This window comes from Phocoena phocoena, chromosome 6 (assembly GCF_963924675.1).
Source record: "Phocoena phocoena chromosome 6, mPhoPho1.1, whole genome shotgun sequence".
Classification (NCBI taxonomy): domain Eukaryota; kingdom Metazoa; phylum Chordata; class Mammalia; order Artiodactyla; family Phocoenidae; genus Phocoena; species Phocoena phocoena.
Window position 1 is genome coordinate 112,768,229 of NC_089224.1, and position 18,503 is coordinate 112,786,731.

General features: G+C 65.8%; 1 protein-coding gene across 3 annotated transcripts in view; it reads right to left on the reverse strand.

Moving 5' to 3' along the window:
- RXRA (retinoid X receptor alpha) overlaps positions 1 to 18,503 on the reverse strand; it is a 95,784-nt gene that overhangs the window by 23,905 nt on the left and 53,376 nt on the right. The window contains exon 2 of one of the 3 annotated variants that reach the window (XM_065879836.1): positions 884 to 1,149. In XM_065879836.1, coding sequence (XP_065735908.1) covers positions 884 to 1,149 — 266 coding nt within the window. Of the gene's footprint in view, positions 1 to 883; positions 1,150 to 18,503 lie in introns of those variants that run through there. The other 2 variants (XM_065879835.1, XM_065879837.1) reach the window with 2 other exon arrangements.

Consider the following 18,503-nt stretch of genomic DNA (forward strand, 5'->3'; position numbering starts at 1 on the left):
AGCCCTCCTCTAAGGGGGCCTCCCTCTACGGGGATGAGAGCTGGACCCAGACTTGAACGACGCTCAGAGCAAAGGGGGTCCCACCAATGTCCAAAAGGACAGTTTGAGCCCCAGAAAGAGGGAAGACCCCTGGGATTCAGCAGATCTCCCAGGCATCCAGTGAGAAATCCACCAGGAAACCCCCAGAGCCAGGAGAGGAGATGCCTAGCAGGGGTCCTGGGCACTCAGGACAGCTCTGCAGGGGTTCAGACGAGAAGCGCCCAGGGGAGGGTGGACCAGGCCTCGGGGGTCCCCAACGGCAAGAACTGGCTGAGTCAGGCCCACCAGGTGCCAGCAGCTTCCTGATCTGGACCCAACCCCGAAAGCCAGGCTGTTCAGAGGAGCGTCTGGGCAAACACGACCACAGAGACCACCAAGCCCGGCAGATGAGCCTCGGGCCTGGCACCCCCGAGGAGGCAGCGTCTGCCCGAGCCTGGGGGTCGGGGCAGGGAGCACCGAGACACCCCGTGTGGGGAAGGGTCCGGGCCTGGGCACAAGAAGGGCAGGCCAGGGGACGACGGGGCTCCAGGTAGGCGGCTTCAGCCTGAGGACCTAGGAGTCCCCACCCTACAGAGCTCCGAGTCCTAGGGGCAGGTCGCCCCCGCACTGGAGGGGGCCTCGCTGGGACAGAGGGCCGGCGAGGAAGCTTGGTCACTGACCCCCGAGGGCCACGGGCGCAGGAGTCGGCCAGACCTGAGCTCAAACCCAGGCGAAGGCTGCCTCTCTGACACTGTTTCCAGAGAGGAAAGGTAGAAGCGACAGCACCTGCCTCCCAGGGTCCACAGGACTATGCGGGTAAAGCCAGGCCCCGCCCCTCTGGTCCAGGCCCCGCCCCCGCACTTACCTGGGGGCTGCCGGTGCCGAAGCCCAGGGTGGGTGTGGTGGGCACGGACATGGAGTGGGGGCCCATGGGGGAGCTGATGACCGAGAAGGGCGGGCCCATGCCGTTGATGGGGGAGCTCAGGGTGCTGATGGGCGAGTGCAGCTGTCCCGGGGAGCCGAGCGAGGAGCCGATGCCGGGCCCCAGGGAGGGGTGCAGCGAGGGGGCGGCCATGGAGCCGCGCCCCGTGGGGGAGTTGAGGGAAGAGGAGTTCACCTGCGTGGAGAAGTCTGTAAGACAAGAAGCCACAGGAGGCCAGTCAGGAATCCACACCTGAGGGATATAGCCTGGCCCGCTACCCCTCAGGCCACAGCTACCACACCAGGCCGTGGAAGGGCAAGGGACCCCCACTGCAATCCTACGGCTCCCCAGCAACACGAGGCCAGGCCAGCCGTGCCCAGAGCTCCCCTCCAAGGCACCGGCCCCACCTGGCCCAACTTTAAGGTTCAGGCTGGGCCCCAGGCAGATGCAGGAAAAGCAGGCTGACAGCTGCTCAGATGCCTATCTGGGCAGGGAGGCCAGATGGCTGCCCCTGGAACCCTCAGCACCCCAGGCCTGTCCACCTGGAATGCCTGGTGGCCGGGAGTTGCCAGCCCCTCTGCCCATCTACTCCGGGGGTCAAGGTGAAAGTCTGGGGGTAATAAAAATAATGAAGGCTGACATTTTCAGAACACCCACTATGTAGCAGAAACGGTGCATGTCCTCAGTGGAGATGAACGCACGGAGTTAGGAGGTACACGGCGGTCCTATTATCCCATTTTACAGATGGGGAATTGAGGCCCTGTGTTTTTACGGCTGCCCACGGCAGGGCAGGCCCAGCATACAGCCTGGGCCTGCTCAGGTACCCCAGCGGCGGTGGCCAAGACAACAGGCCCCCAGGCCCCTCTACCTCATGGGGCCCCGAAGAATACAGCTTCCTGTGTGCCCAGGCCTGGTGGTGTGCAGCCTGAGGCAGGGGAGCTCCCAGGCAGGCCTGGTGGAGGGGGCCCAGGTGTGCACCAAGCCTGCAGACGGGCAACCCACAGAGGCTGCGGCAGTGAGAGGCCAGGACCTCCCACACACCAGCCTTTCGTGCCAGAGATTTCAAAGCCCCACCAGGCATTAATTGGGCCTCCCCTCCCTACCCTGAGGGCTCAACAAGAAGCTTCCCCAGGAAGGAGGCTCTCCGGGTGAATCCACTGCCCTGGGGCCTGAGCAGACCGTGGGGAACTCAGAGAGGCCCAAACAAGGCAGCAGGAGTCAGAGCTGCAGGCCACAGCTAGTCCAGTCCGGCCTCTGGCAGGGTGTCCTGAGCAAGCCACGCCCCCTCAGTGGGCCTCAGCCTTCCCATCCGCAAAATGGTCTCTCGGGCCCTTCCCGCCAGGCCTGCAGTGATCACACATGCTTCTGAGAAGTCGAGTGGGCCACGGGTGTGATCGGGCGGCCCCCGTCCACATACCCCCAAGTCGGGGGACGTGCCCTGCTTGCACCACCCAATAGCCACAGGAGAACTTCGCCTGCCTGAACCTCGGAGCGGCCGTGCCCCAAGCGGTCCCTGAGCGCCAGGCTTGTTTGTCTGTGCATCGCCCCCGAGTCCTCTCACCCACTTTGGTCACCGGTGCAAACTGAGTCTCGGGGACAGGCTGCAGGACACCGCTACCAACAGTCAGGGCCGGGTAGACCCGACTCAGGCCAGAGCTGAGCTTCCTCCAGGGCCTTGTGGACTTGTCCATGGAGGTGCTGGGTGGCGGCCAGCCCGTGGGGTGGGATGGTCCCCGCAGGAACATGGGAGGCTCTGCCAACCCTGGGGACCCCCTTCTCTGGGAGCACTTACCCATTTCCATCCTGTAACCCCCAGCCTGCTGGGTACCTCCTCCCTTGCCTGCCCTCTGAGGGAGGAGGGGCACGGGAAGGGGGCCTGGAATTCCCTGCCAGGGAGTGGGGGCCTGCCTGCCACTGCACCAGCAGAAGAGCCTCATCTGATCCGTCTGAAACCGTTGCCATTCACAGAACTGGAAATAAACCATTTCACTGAACTTGAAAATAAGAGCTTAAAATTCCAGAACCAGATGGCGGCACCTATTGGCAGAGATGGGTACTGCAAGCCAGCCCTATTAGTCATTAAGCTCCCTGCACCCACAAGGTCTGGCTGCACATCCTTGACCTCACTGAATGCTTGCGACCCTGTCCACCCACCTGGGACAGACAAGGAAACGGGCACAGGGAAGATGCAAAAGTTACCCAGGCACACGCCCCAAAACCTGCAGCTGCCCCTAGGCCGAGCAGCCACGGTTCTTTCTACCAGGCCCCTGGGACAACTGGAATGCCCATTTCACCTGGCCCTTGACCACCCCTGCATGAGGAACCCTGAGCCAGCTGGTCCCTGTCCAAGCCCACCCTGCAGGATGCAGGCTAGCGCTGGCCCCTCCCCTTTACTCAGTCCCGAGAAGCACACCTCCGACTTCAGGCGGGGAGGGCAAGGGAAGCAAGATGGACATTACTACATCCATTTTGCAGACACCTCCACCAGAGAGCACGGGGGGCAACTGCTGGGGCTCTCGATCGGACAGGGGTCCCAACCCCAGCAGCGCATCCAGAAGCCTGAGGGCCTGGCCACCCTAGGGAAGCAGCCCACTCTTCTCCCGAGCCTCTGGGAACGAGATGGGGGTCTGGGGCCAAGAGGGAGACAGCACTCCGGGATTCTCACAGCTTCCTCACCTCCACCCACTGCCCGGAAATCTTGGGGGGACTGGGGGGCTCTGAATGGGAGAAGAGGACAGGGTGGGGGACTTCTCGGGGGCTGCTCTCCTTAAGGGGCAGAGTGCAGCCGGGAGCGCCATGGGGCCTAGAGCCTGTCGGGGCCTCTGCTGCGGGCCGGCCACACCTGCGGGGTGTGGGGAGCCGGGCTTCCCGTTCACACAGCTGCAGAAGAGGCTCCCCAGGTCCACGCTGGGCCTATGGGGCCTGAGCTGCTTGATTATTTGTTTGTTTGTTGCTCCCTGGCAGGAAGGGGTGGGAGAGGCAAGAGAAAGCTTTGGCCGGAAGGGAGGAGGGAGGGAAGTGGCTCCTTAGACCGACAGCTACCAGGCTGCACCCCAAAGCTTCTGCAGCCCCTCAATTCTGGGAACCGTGAGGAGGGCAACAACGAGATGGAGGGAAACTGGGCAAGACAGGAGGAGCCGGGTACAGGGGGGCGGGGGGCCTCCGGTAAAAAGGGGGGGGCCAGGGGAAGGGGCACCAGCCTCCAGCCTCTGCGTGTGGCCCGTCTCCCAAATGCAAAGGTCGTGGCACGGTTCCTGAGCCCAGCCCCCATCCTCTGAGCCCCAGGGTCACGTGTACAGCAACTGCTCCAAACCAGGGACTGTGAGCCCCTGGGAGGGGCCACCCCGGCCAAGACCCACCTCAGCGACCCCCACTCTGGGCCCTTCCTGTTGACACAGAACATCCACAGCAGACACCTTCCCGGAGCCTGGGTGACAATGGGCAGCGGGTATTTTCTGGAGCCCTCTGGAGTCCGGCCAGAAAGGCGAACGTTAGGAGGAAAAGGGAAAAATGCCTAAACACCCCCTGCTCGCAGAGAGGCCCCGCCCTGCCCTCCACGTGCACGCAGGCTCTGCCTTTTCCGGGCCACTATCTGTCCCCACCCACTGATAAACAGTAGATGCGATAAGGCGCTATTCTTGAAGTCATACTTTGGACTCGCAGGGGACTTGTCACCAGCGGTCACCACATGCTTATCTGATCCTGGGCTGCAGGACACCAGGCTCAGGCCCAGACCCCACCCTGGGAGCTGCTGACACCCAGCTCTCCCCACCCAAGGGGGCGCACGGGGCCTTGGAGGGAGGGGCAAAACCCAACTGCCGAATCCTCCCCCCCCCACCGCCGCCCAAGAACCCGGGCCTCCCCAGGCCTGAACCCAGCACCTCACACTGCTTTACACCCTCCATGCCCCTGGGGACCAGCAGTAATCCGTGAGACTCAGGACTCCAGGGAAGGAGACCATGGCCCGGGAGCTCACAGGGACCTCCAACAAGAGACAGGCCCCCGTCCAGGCAGGAGGACATCCCAGCAGCCCCAACACAGGCAAAGGGACTTCAAAGAGCTAGCAGATTCAGTTCAGGAAGGCTTGCGTGGAAGAGGTGATGGACAGATCTCTCCCTTGGCACGAAAAGCGTTTCTGGCCAACTGACTCTAAAATGCAAATACCTGGAGGCCAGATAGGGAAGCCACGGAGCAGAGATGGAATGCCCTGGAATGCTCGGTGCCCAGAGCAGGAGAGCAGTAAACCCCTGGGCCCCCAGAGTATATGGGTGTGAAAAGTTACATTCAGCGAAGTTAAAATAAAGAATGTTCTCACGGTAACTGACGAGGGCACAGGCTGCTCCTTGAGGTAGTGAGTTCCCCGTCGCAGCTGTATGCAAGCAGAAACTACAGCCACCACTCAGGAGTGGCCAACCAGGTGGGCCCTGAGGGCCCTCGGAGAGAGGGAAGGGACATTCCCCGCCCCCCCACCCCCCGCCAACAGTCCTTAACTGCACGGGCTCCCTCCAGAATGCCCACCAGGACCCTCCTGCCCCCCGCCCCACCCCGGAACCCCCAGCAGGAAGCGGGGGAACCCCCACCAACTCCTTTCTGGTCTCTGCCAGACAGCCTGGGAAGGCGGGGGAGGTGGCAGGAAATACCAACCCCGCTGAGGCTGCCCGGCTGGGGCGGGGGTGAGCCCCTGGATCTGCAGCCCCTCTTCGGGAGCCCGGGAACCCCCGACTCTCAGAAAGGGGAGCTCAGGGCTCCTCCGCGGCCCTTCTGAACCTACAGGGCCGATCAGGGCAGGGTCCGGGCGGGCCACAGACCGGGGTCGAGAGCCCAGCCAAGCAGGAAGCCCAGCAGAGGGAGGGGAGGGACAGGCAGTCCAACCGAAGGAGCACGGGAAGGAGTTCCGTGGGGCTGGAGTGAGCGGGGACTTCAGAAGGGGCCCGTGCAGGACAGCACGGAGGTGGGAGAGGGGGCCAGGAGGGGAGAGGGGCACAAAGGGGGGAGGGGAGCCCCGAGGGTGCCAGCTCCCTACCCTGACAAGAACGAGCACAAATCCGCTCCCCCCCCCCACCGCCCCGAACCAAAACCCCACCACAGGGGTGCTGGAGGGCCCTCGGGAGCTTCCTGGGACGCCCGCCTCCAGACTCCACCTTCCGGAAGGACTGCTTCCCCTGCCGCCCAGGGGAGGGAGAAGTGGCAGCCCGCTGGGGACTGTGGTGGGACCGTGGCGGTCGGGGTTTGGGGGAGGCTCGGGGTGGTTGGTGCAGGGGAGGGTGGGGCAGGAGGCGTCCACAGGCTCCATGGGGTGAGGGGCCTTCAGGAACTGCGGCGGCAGGGGGTGGGGGACAGACGTGCCCCCGACAGGGCTGTGCCAGCCCTGGTGGGGAAATGCCCACCACTCAGGTTCCCCTTCTGTAAAATGGGTACGCTGACAGCAAAAGCTGCTGTGACAACCCACAGGATGGACCCCAGGAGCCCTTGCAGGGTAGGGCTCCAGCGCAGGCCATGTGCCTGCAGAGGGTGGACCTACCACCTCCAACCCCAGGGGGCGTGGCCAGCTCACTGCCTCTGGCCCAGTGTCAGTTTACAGCTCAGGTGGCCTAGCCTGAAATTTCAGCTCCTCTGGGGTCACCCTGCCCTTTCCCCAACGAATGCCCCCAGCCCCAAATCTCAGCCCCCGCTGAGGAGGACACAGGTCAGCTCAGCCCTTACACACGATCAGGAGAAACTCCCGCCTGCCTCCGCCTCTCCCCCAAGAGCCTGGGGCCTCAGAACAGGGTCAGATAGGGAGCCCACCGGGCAGGCAGCCTCAGGGGCCCCTACAGGAGGGACCCAGGCCCAGCAATCCGTCGGCCTGCAGGGACCATTACTCAGGTCCCAGCTCCACACCAGAGCCCAGGGTGGTGCAGACCTGCCCAGACCCCAGGGGAGAGAGGAGGAGGGGCAGGGTGAACCAAGGCATGCACCTCCTTCACCCCACCCCCCACCGCTCACAGACGCCCACTGGTCACCCGACAGGGGCTCCACCCCCTCCCCAGGCCGCATGGACAGCAGCAGCTGGCCTCTCCCAAGTACTGCTTCCTGGCACCGCCCTACCCAGCCCTCCGTGACACAGGCGGGGAGGCCCGAGGGGAAGGGGGTTAGGAGGGGGCAGGCAGAGTGGACGCCGAGGAACAGGCAGGACACTGCTGGGTGAGGGACAGCCACCACATCTCCAGCAACCTCAGGGCTGCTCAGGAGCCCAGAGTGACCGGGGGCTGCAGGCCCGGTGGACAGAGGCTCCAGCCACCATCATCACCACCTGAGGGACCCCTTGCCCTGCTCCCTGCACAGACAAAAGGCTGAAGCCCTAAGAGGTGGATGGTGACACTGAATGGCCTTTGCCACAGGTGACAAACGGATGATGTTTCGGGCTCTGATGGCCGTCCTGAGCCGGCCAGGGCTGGTGAGGGGCGGAAGGAGGAACGGGCAGTGGCGGCAGCCACCCTCACCCAGCACACTCGTACAGCCTGGGGGCACCGTGACCGGGCCGCTGTCAGGGAAGTGGGGAGCACAGTCGGGAGGAAAGGGGGGGCCAGGAGGGGCTCCGTGTGACCAGCCAGCCAGTGCCTGGGCCTGAAAGGTCCAGGAGAGAGCTGAGGGGTAATGGTGCCAACGCACTGGGCGCTAGGGCCAGGGTCTTGGCAGGAGGCTGCCCCCCCACGCCCACCCTCCAGAAGCTCACGGTCCAAGAGGGCTGCGGCCACAGCCCTCACACGAGGCCCAGCTCGACGGTCAACCAACGTGTCTCCACCGCTTGCCCCCGATTCCTGTGGTGGGCGCTACCACCACCCACCGGGCCAGTGGCACTCGGGCAGATGTCCGAGGGGGGTGATGCCTGGCGGTACCCTAGGCGTTGAGCAGCACCTGGGGTAGCACCGCTCCAACCACCACGGTCCAGAGGAGGGGTCTGAGTCCCAGAGCCGCGTCCACTCCCCTCCAACCACCACGGTCCAGAGGAGGGGTCTGAGTCCCAGAGCCGCGTCCACTCCCCTCCAACCACCACGGTCCAGAGGAGGGGTCTGAGTCCCAGAGCCGCGTCCACTCCCCTCCAACCACCACGGTCCAGAGGAGGGGTCTGAGTCCCAGAGCCGCGTCCACTCCCCTCCAACCACCACGGTCCAGAGGAGGGGTCTGAGTCCCAGAGCCGCGTCCACTCCCCTCCAACCACCACGGTCCAGAGGAGGGGTCTGAGTCCCAGAGCCGCGTCCACTCCCTAACTGTCCGCAGCTTACGGAAGCACGCTCGGGGAGAGGGGCTTGGGGGGTGCAGGGAACACCCTGGCCGGACCCCCAGGAGGTTGGGGCCGGACTCCTCCGGCCCAGCTCCCTGGCTGCGGCACGCGCCTGGTGCTACAGGAAGAAGCCGCTCACAGCTTCAGGGTGACGGGGACCGGGGCCTGCTGCTGGGACACCTCCCTCCTGGCTCCATCCTGCACCCTACACAAATGCCCCAAAGGCTGGCTCAGGAAAGGTCAACTCCCCACCTTCCCCGCCCCCTTCCCCATGACTGTAGGGCCTCCTGGACCTCGGGGCACGGCCGGTTTTTCAGGAGAAGCCAGGTGGCCACAGGCAGAGCCAGTCCCTGGCAGTCCTGTCCCCAGAGGCCTTGGGAGGCCTGGGGGTTGGGGGGGGTGTTCACGGTCAGGACTGGCAATGACAGCTGTGCCAACGTGACTCTGAGGCCCAACCCAGCGCCGGGCTGCCACTCGGGTACTGTTCCTCCACCCAACCAGCAGGGGGACCACCCCAGGGTGCAGGCCACAGAGCCACCCCCTGGGGCCCCCAAACACGAGGCCGGTCATTTGAGGAGAACTCCAAGGCGTCTGACTTTAAGGGGAGGTTTCCCCACTCTCCCCGCCCCAGAGGCGGCTGTGGGCCAAGCATTCACTAGCCTCACTGACTGGACCACCACCCAACCCAGGGTCCCAGAGGTGCGAAAGGCCAGCCCAGCTGGCACCAAGGAAGGAGTCGGGAGAACACGGTTGACAGGCAGTGCCCGGCTCAGCCCCATCCAGCAACACTCCCTCCAGCTGGTTCCAGAAAGGAGCCCCCCCCCGCCGCCAACCACAGGAGGGCTGCCGGGTGGAGGCAGCACAGGGCCACCCGCCCAGAAAGATGCCAAGGGACAGAGAGAGAGTCCCCAGAGCTGGTTTCCAACCCCGTGGCCAGAGGCCCTCGGCAGGCCAGCCTGCACCCCTGCAGGGCCGTCCCCTCCCCCGGGCATGGCAGGCAGACGACCCCGATCCACCGCCGGACCACTGGGCCATGCCTCCTATTCAGTGGCCTAACACGGGCTGCCCGGGGGAGAGGCTGGGGAGGGGTAGCAGCCGACCCCCAGGCCTGCTGGAATCCCCAGGGGGGAAGCACAGGCACAGAAAGGGGGGAGGGACAAGAAGGACGGGGCCACAGGGCAGCTGGGGAGCCAGCGGCAAGTGAACCTGTGTGTGATGCCGCGAGCACCGCGGCCTCTGCAAAATGGAGATCCCCAAACCCACGGCCTGCTGGCGGCCCCGTGGCTTGGGAACCCCCCCACCCCCCGCCCTGACCCCGCAGTGAAATCGGAGCCTCCAGAACACAGAGCTAGAGTCTAACAAGCAGCTCCTGTGTGGCTGCCCCGAGCCAGCGTTGATCACAGGGGCTCCGAAAAGCCTGGGGACGTGGGCATGGCTCCATCCCACCTGCAGAGGAGGAAGGGGCTCAGGGAGGGAGGGGCACTCCCCAAGCCAGAGCCGGAGTCAGCGGCCGGGGACCAGGACCCAGCTCTCCACCCTGATACTCCCAACACACTTCACTCTCACACAGAGCCCCCGCAGCCAGCCTGGGTGGCCGGCAGAGCTCCAGGCCGGACCCGGTGCCAGCAGGCACGCCCACCGTGGGGTCGAAGGGCACGGGGAGCTGGGAGCACGCTCACCTCTCCGGGGCCGGGCAGGGGCTCCCGGGTGCCGCAGCCTCCTGTCCAGGCAGCACCCCTGAACCGTCCCCAGCACCTCCAGGGCGCCGGCCCAGATGGCGGGTGGGGGGGCGCGGAGAGGGGGGGAAATTCCTGATGAAACCCCGCCTGCTCGACGGCAGCCTGGGTGGTGGGGGGCCCCGAGCCCGTGGGCTGGCTGAGGCAGTTTCTCTTCAACAGGAAAAGAGTGACGCTTGTTTCATTTTGAGCCGCGTCGCTCCGGCTGGCTCAGGGGCCCGCGGCCCGGCTCTGTCGTGGAACGCCTGTGCTTTCCACCCCCACTACAGCTGTTTTTCTCTCTAACTTTCTCGCAGCCCCTGCCGGCGTCGGGAACATGTTTGCAGACACTCAGGCCCAAGTTCGCCGGTGTCCCATCCACCTGTGCTGGAGTCGGGGGCCTCCGTGCCAGGTGGCCAACCTGTCCCAGTAGTGTGGAGCGGTCTGGGCCCGGCGTGGGCTGGGCTCTCCCGGGGCGTCCCCAATCCTCCCACTGCCCTCCGAGCATCGCCACTTCTCGGATGTGGGCACGGATGCTTGGCACCTCCAGCGTGTGGTAGCCCAGGACCCTGGAGGGCAGAGCGCCAGCCCAGCTCCCGAGCGGCTCACGCACGGCAGGCTCTCGGAGACCCCCGCTGCTGCGTGCCGAGAGCCCGGCCCCTCAGCGTCCTGCCCTGAGCAGAGGCTGACCCACACCGCGCTGGCTCAGCCAGGTCGCCAGGCTGGTGCCGTCGTGGGCGGAGGCACAGATGGCAGGGGCTCTGCAGACAGCAGACAGGACCTCACCCATGAGACAGACCAAGAACGGGACATCCGCCTGCTGGAGCGGGGCTTCCCCATCTCGGCCGCAGGAGGGGCACCTCCCACTCGGACCAGCACAGCAGCCCCAATCCCACCACTCCCGCAGCAGGGCCTGCAGCCTAGCCGGCTCTGCCCTGCTCTGGAGAGGCCCCCTCCTTCAAAGGGCAGCCTCCGGGGGCGGGGCGGGGCGGGGGGACCGGCCTCTGAACCCCCTTGGGCCATGTCGCCACTGTGCGGGTTCAGCTGGGGGCCCACGGGGCTGGCAGGATTGGTTCCCAAGCTGAGATGCGACTCTGCCACCCCTTGAGGACCTGCTGTGTGACGGGGTCTACCCTTCACCCCCGCCCCCAGGCCCCCAGCAAGTGCAGGGACAGGAGAGTGGGTTCGACTCTGCACCAGGAAACGGAGGCCCAGGAGGCCCTAGAACCTCCACCCCCGTCCTCACGAAGCACTGAACCGCGTCCCCAGATCTCCGACCTAAGGCCTCATTCCTGACACACCTTGCCGGGGCGGAGCGGCCAGGAGGCTGAGAACCTTCTCATCCCACGACAGGCGCTTTTCAGGGGCTGCTGCGGCAGCAGAGGGGACAAGCCAGCTGACCCCGCAGACGCGAGGGTGGACGTGTGACAGGCAGCATCCGTGCCCCATGACCCCCTGCCCTGAGAACCCAGATGGGGCCTCAGCAAGCACCCATGGCACCATCCAGCCCGGCCACCCAGCCCACAGGGCCTCCAGGCAGGAGGGGGATGGACAGACTGACAGTTGGAAAGTCTCTCCCTGGGCCCGGATGACCGTGACCTCCGTCCGCACAGCACCACCCCCCGGGAGTGACCCACCAGCCCCTTCGTACAGACGAGAGCCTCAAGCGGCCAAGCTCAGACCTGGCTGTGGCCAGGACACGGCCACTGGCTCTGCGTGCCCTTCCCATGGCCGCCTCCTGCACTGGTCACTTGGCAGTATGGCTACTGTCCACTCAGTCACCACCAGCACCTTCCATGGCTCCCCACCACAGGCCCCAAACTCCAAAGCCCGCCCCCCACCTGGTTCCGGCCACCTGGGGCCAGGGCCTCTGCCCTTGCACCGCCGCCTCAGTGCCCCTTCCAGGCCCTCTCGGCTTCACCAATGACCACAAGCAACCCCCGGGGGGGCCGAGGTCAGGGTCAATGCGGGGAGGGAATCTGGGAAAGTATGTTTCCACTGCCGGCTCCTGCCCTTGGGAATATATCTGCCGACAGCTTCCAGCAACTGTGAACCACGTGCGGTTTTGAACACAGGATGGGGGCTGGGGGCTGCCCACCGCGCGACCAGCCAGGTGACCGACATGCGCTCCCAGCGGCAGGGCCGTGTTGAGGGGCCCCAGTGACCAGACCTGTGCCCAGGGGTGCTGGAGCTTGGTGAGGCCCAGCTTGGAGGGATGGGGCAACACCAAGGCCTAGGGGGACACACCAGGCAGGCAGCAACCTCCAGCTCTCACGGCTGCCGGAGGGAGGGGGGTGCCCCTCAGCACGTGACAAGGAGAAGCGGGGACCCAGAACCATGCCTTCCAAAGCTCCAAACCCACCCCGATTCCCCAAACCCGCACGCCGTCCACAGAGCTGCCTGGGAAGCAGGGCTCAGTCCCTCCTGGGAACATACAGCCCGCTGGGACGTCTGGGGAGCCCTTAGCACCTGGCCCCGCGAGTGATCAGCTGTCGCCTACATCGTCAGAGAGAGGACAGTAAAGTACCACCTCGCTCTGTCAGAGGCCTTGAGTGCAACACCCACGCCTACCCAGACCCAGGAGGGCTGCAGGTCCAGGCACGGGAAGACCCCAGGTACTAAGAAAGCCAAATGCACGCGAAACAGCAACTCCAGAAACTAAAAGACTTCCCGCGTTTGGCTCAAGGAGACGCCCTTGCTCAGAGCCTACTGACTCTATGTTACCCGCTACGCTAACAGGCCTCCTTGGATGATTTCCCAGAGAAGGACGACTGGAAAAAGCGAAAAGTGGTAGCAAGAGATGCTATAGGTGGGAGACAATGGGAAAAAAAAAAATCAACCCGCCATCTATCAGCCAAGTAGGTGCATGTTCCACGCAGAGAAACCCAAAAATACCCTGCTCTCATTTCCTGTGTGTGGCCAGAATAACGGTCCCAATCCCCTGCAGGGAGATGGGCAGCATGCCCGGCAGGACACTCAGAACGCCCAGCCCAGCCGCCAAATGCCCACGATGACCCCTCGTCACACTCCCATGGGTTGCAACAACCAAAATGCGCCCCCCGTACACATACGCAGCTTCCAGCTGAGAACTCTGGAAAGAAGTCAACACGTTCCCCACTCTCCCTACGAGCACAGAGCCTGGCCTAACAGCCCGGGATGTTTTCTGTATGAACGTCATTTCAGATGATTTTAAATGTGCTGTCACATCAAGAGACGAACTGACCTGGAAAATTCTCTTTCCTGCGCTCAGTTTACAGACAAGGAAACCAAAACCAAGGGCTGAAGAGGCCCGTCCAGGGCCCCGTGTGTGGGGGTGCTCAGTCCTTGCCCTCGAGGAAGAGCTGCCGGAGGGGTGTGAACGCAGACCCCCACTCACGCCTCCGGAACAGGAAGGCACAGCCCCCGGTCCAAAACACGTGCCACAGAGCTCTTTGCTGCAGGAAGACGGGGCCTGTGAGAAACCTCGGGCTCAGAGACTCAGACCTGGAGTGAGCCTTCGCGGTCACTCAGGCAGGATGGGAGACACCGAGCCCAGGGCCGGCCCCAGGACACAAGCACACCCTGAGTGCCCGTCCCTGAAATCCTGACCGAGCAGAACGTGGGCAAGGCTTGTAAAGGGCAAGGTAGGGTGGGCAGCCCCCCAGTCAAGACGGCCCAGCGCCCCCGGCTGCAGTGTTCTCTCGTTTGGGGTCCCAACTCCAACACCAAGTGGTTCCCGGAGACGGCCCAGTGCAGCCTTGCCGGGCGTCCACACCTTCCGCACGGCGTCAGGAAGGCCAGGTCACGGCCCCCTCCAGGGAGATGCAGGCGAGGCACCGGAGACGTGGGGGGCTGAACGTTCACAAATCACAAAAGGCCTTTAAAACGCCTGGAAGAGCCGGGTAGTCCCGGCTCCCACCCCGGTTGCCACATCCTGCTGGAGGCCCTCCCCTGAACCTCCGCGTGGCCCTGGGAAAGTAACTTCACGTCTCTGGGCCTCGGCTTCCCCCAGAGCCTGGGCACAGGGGAACACGTCCTCCTAGGGGCGTCGGTGAAGGGTCAGTGAGTGACCCACACGAGCCCCGGCTCAGGGTGAGCATGAAGAAATGGAGCTCCTTGTAACCCAACGAAGGGAAGCGGCCCGTGAGCCGGGCCAGGAGGGGAATCAGGTGTCGGCCCCCCATCAGCACGATGGGGGAGACCGGGACCCGCTGGGATTCCAGCCTCTGGCCTCCCTGCAGGCCTCCTCCCTGACAAACCCCTCACCACAGGAGCCAGAGTCAAGACCCAGGGGCAAGCCGGGTCCAGGGCCATCTGTCCATCCCGGGCCGGCTCCGGGCAGCCCAAGCCCCGTGCGGCCTCATCGCAGGGTGCCTGTGGCTCCCAGAGCGGACGTTTCCCACACCAGACCCAGGAGGATGGTCCAGGTCCACCGCACCCTCCAACCAGACAAGTCCCCGCCATCCCCAGCCTCAGTTTCCTCATCTGAAAAGCCAGACCCCAAGAGGCCCTCCAGGGAGCCTCAAGGCAAGGAGAGGAAAAGAGCCAGCCCCTTTCCCTTCCCCACCCAAAAACCCGTTGGCCCAGACACCCAGGGCAGGCCAGAGCCCAGCAGCCCCGGTCTCGGGCCGGCGGCAAGAATCGGGACCCCGACCGGACGCGCCGAGCACAGCCGGGCACCTCACGTGCGCTGGGCAGCCGTGACCGGCCCTAGACAGGCACACTCTGCGCAGACACCCAGCACCGGCCCGGCTCTCCCCACCTGTCCCCCGCATCCCCCCGCCCCGGCGCGGTCCCCACGAGCACCGCACCCTACAGACGAGACACAGGCACCTCCCAGGCCATACCGCCCCCAGCGCCCCCCAAGCCCAGCCCTCACCTGCCGGCCACCTGAGGTCGCCCGCCCGCCAGGCCAGGCCACCTCCCGAAAGGCCAGAAGGTGCAGCCTCATGGCCAGGGCGGGCGAGAGGTCCCACCCCGGGGGCGGCCCCATCAGCCCCCGGCCCGCCGGCTCAGGGTCCCACGGCCTCTGGCGATGCCACACGGTAGACGAGCAAAGCAGCAGAAGCCGGCGAGGAAGGAGGCCCGGGAGGGCCAGCGTCTCCGCCAGGCAGCTGGGAGTCCACCGGAACCGCTGAGTTCCCCTTTCCCAGGGCCGCCCGGCCCACCACCCTCACCCAGACACCTGTGACCACAGGCGGCTCCCGCTGGCTGAAGCCAAGTGCTTCTCAGAGGAGAACAGGGACCCCAGCCTCGTCTCCTCCACCTGAGAGCAGTCCCGGCCCTCAGACGACGCGGTGCGTGGGACCCTCGCCCAGCCAGGGGCCCAGAAGAGGGAGAGGGCAAGGCCCAGACCGGAGTTCAAATCCACTCCTCCACTGCCAGCTGCGTGGCCGTGGGCAAGTCAGGAGACCTGGCCGAGCCCACTTCCCCAGCGGCAGGCTGGCGTGAGGGCGCGGGGATGGGGCACGACGGCTCCCCGACACGCTGCCAGCCGGCACACCCGGTCACGCTCATTCGCCCATATGTGCGGGCCTGGCGGGGGTGGGGGGTGGGCTGGAAGAAGCCCAAGCGGCACTCGTGGGGGCCACAGACCCCCGCCCACCCTCAGGTCCCCACCACGCCGCCCCCTGCTCCCTGACAGGAGCATCCTGTACCCTGACGCGCCAGCAGCGAAGGTCCCGCGGGAGGGACGACGGCGCAGGCCGAGCAGGGGAGAGGGGGCGGTGCAGCAGGGCCTTGACAGCCGCTGGGAGCCCCCCAGCCCGGGAAGCAGGGCCTGGACAGGACTAGACGAGCCCCGGGTGGGGGCTCGGCCTCAGAGCGGGTGTGCAGGAAGTACGGAAGGAAGGAAGGCTTCGTGGCCCCCGGCCACCCTCCAGCCACACAACGGGGTCATTCTCCCAGGGCACAGAATGCCTTTTGTAGCCCATCAGCCAGCAGCCCAGCCCAGGGCCGGCAGTGGAAGTGAGGGTGCGGGGGGCTATATCACACGGCCTTCAGCCCCGCTGCGCTCTGGCAGGCAAGCGGGGCATCCTCAGTCCCTGCCCCCCGGAGGCCTAAGGTCCAACCGACACTGTCCACATCAGGCTGCAGGGGCCGAGGCTGCCCGCACACGGCCTGCTCTGTGGCAGCTGGCGGCCAGGCCGGCCCCGGACAGAAGGCAGGCGGTGCCCTCACTTGAGCACATGGAAACCCTGCTGCCCACTCCAGGCCTGGCACTGGCCGTGGGGCAGGGTCGGGGCCCAGGCGGCCTCGCTCGTCCAGCAGGACTCCTACAGAAGGACCAGGGACTCCCGCCCACGCTGACCCGGCTGCCGGCCCAGCAGCAGCCCCCCTCCCCTGCCCCCCAGGCGTCTCCAGCGCACCCCACCATCATGCACCCATCCGCTCGCATGGCGCTCTCCACCTGAGACCCAACTTGCTGTGGGACCCGGGCAGGTCCCTTCCCTCCAGGGGGCCCACCCACCACCCACCCCGCCCTGACCAGAGAGGTCCACACTCACTGGAACCCACTAAAGTTTGGGGATCAAGGATGAAGAGGGAAATCCCCAGGGGTCACACTGCAGAGTGGCGGGTCCAGGACGCCCAGCTCCAGGGACGGAGATGGGACATCCTTTCCCATGTTATTTGTCTCAGGTTTCTGCCGTGTGCACGTGTGGTTTTCACGGTAATGACATAAACAGCCTCTGCGGAGGCCTGATTTTAGCAAGAGCCTGGCCAGACGGTCCCGAGGCTGCTGCCGCCCTCCTCCGTATTGGCCGGGATTCCTCATTCACTCCTCTTCACAGCTCCGGGCTCACTGCTTGCCTGGTTCAGGGCCCGGGACCACACCTGGCTAAGCTCACCCGATGGACGATGGACGGGGGCGTGGCGAGGGCCGGCCTGCAGCGAGGATCACAGCCCAGCCCCAGTCACAGAGGCAAGCCACGCCCACTCAGCTGTGGCTGGTGGTCTGCCGTGACCCCCAGCTCCTCCTCGGCTGGGGAGGTGCCTGTGAGGTCCTCTGGACCCTAGCCCCACTGACTCAGTTCACTTGCGCCCAACGAGCTCCACCACTTGAGCGCTACCGCACCGGGGCAGGAAAGGTGCTCAGCCCCACAGGTGGCAGGCGGGGTCTCCTCTCGAGTCAACAGAGACTTAATCCTGCCTCAGCAGCCAGTGCTGGGCCCAGGGCGCATCCTGGCCGGCAGCTGGCTCCCAGCCCACCACGCCCCCTCAGCCTCAGGCCCCCCGAACACCACCCCATGCCCGGATGGTGCCACCTCCTGTGCCGGTGCATCGCTGGCAGGAAGACCCAACCTCGGCGCCCTCAGAGAGAGTGCCGCTGACCAGGCGCTGGGCCTGTCCCACCAGCTGGGTGGCCTCAGGGGTGACGACGCAGCCTGGGCACGTGACCCACCTGTGTGGTGACAACTGGGGGCCCCCTCACAGGACTGGGTGCTCAGATGCCCCAAGCCCTGCCACCCAGCCTGGGTGTGCGTACACGAGCCACATCCACGTGGGCCCCGAGGCCCGCAAGTCTGCGCTGGGCACTGCCAGGTGCCTCCTGCCCCCCGGGGGTCTCACCAGCCAGGCCCTGCCCTGGGCTGGCCCAGCCAAAGGCGCTCAGACACTTAGCGAGCGCCCAGAACGCGCTAGGCGCTGAGCAGGGTCCCAAGCAGCAACCCGTGCTGCCTCCGGGTGGGCAGAAAAGGGGGGCCCGGGGGGGGCCCAGGGGGCTGAAGCATCTCACGCGCTCATCTCTTCCCGACCAGCGTTCAGCGACATCACGTCAGCGGCTTCAGGCTGGCCACGGCGGGAGTGTCTACCCCACAGAAAGTAGAGAAAAACCGCAGATCACACCCCCCGCCCCCCGAGCCACAGGGCTGCCCCCGTCCCACAGGGCTGCCCCCGTCCCAGCCCCAGCTTCCCCCCAGACGTAACAAGGGGGTCGGCGTGCGGCCTGAAAGGTCCCTCCCCTCGCCCCCAGCACCTCTCCATCCCAGAGACCTACTGTTCCTTCCAAGCACAGGGGCCCTGGTCCAGACCCCGCTTCTGGGCCTCCTGGACAGTCCAGCAACACCCAAGATGTTGGTCCAGGGGTTGCCCCTGGCAGACGGGCTCTGGGGCAGCCTGTCTCTCCCTCCAGCTGTCCTAGACCTGCCTCAGTGACTACCTCCTGGCCCCCAGGAGCGCCCCCACCAGGCCCCGCTGCGGCCCCCTGCCTTCCCCAGGCCTCACCCTCGCAGTCAAGGCACTGGAGGCTGGAGCCCAGGCCCTAGCCAGCAGCCCCGGAGCCCAGGCGAAAACAAAAACACACACACACACACACACACACACACACACACACACACACACACACACACACACCACCCAACCCTCAGCTTCCTTCCTCCCCAAGGCCGGCACGAGAGAACAGCAAGCAGGGGCCGGGGGGTGGGCGGAGGCACCAGCCCACATGGCTACGTTGAGCCCCCGGCGCTGCCCCCTGGCTCAGCCAGCGGCCCCCTCCCTCTCGTTCACATCCTGGTGGGGGGGGGGGCGGGGGGGGTGCTGGAGGGGCAGCACAGAGACCAAGGGCCACGCTGAGGCCACTGGGCCTGGGGCCGGGGGTGACGAGGGC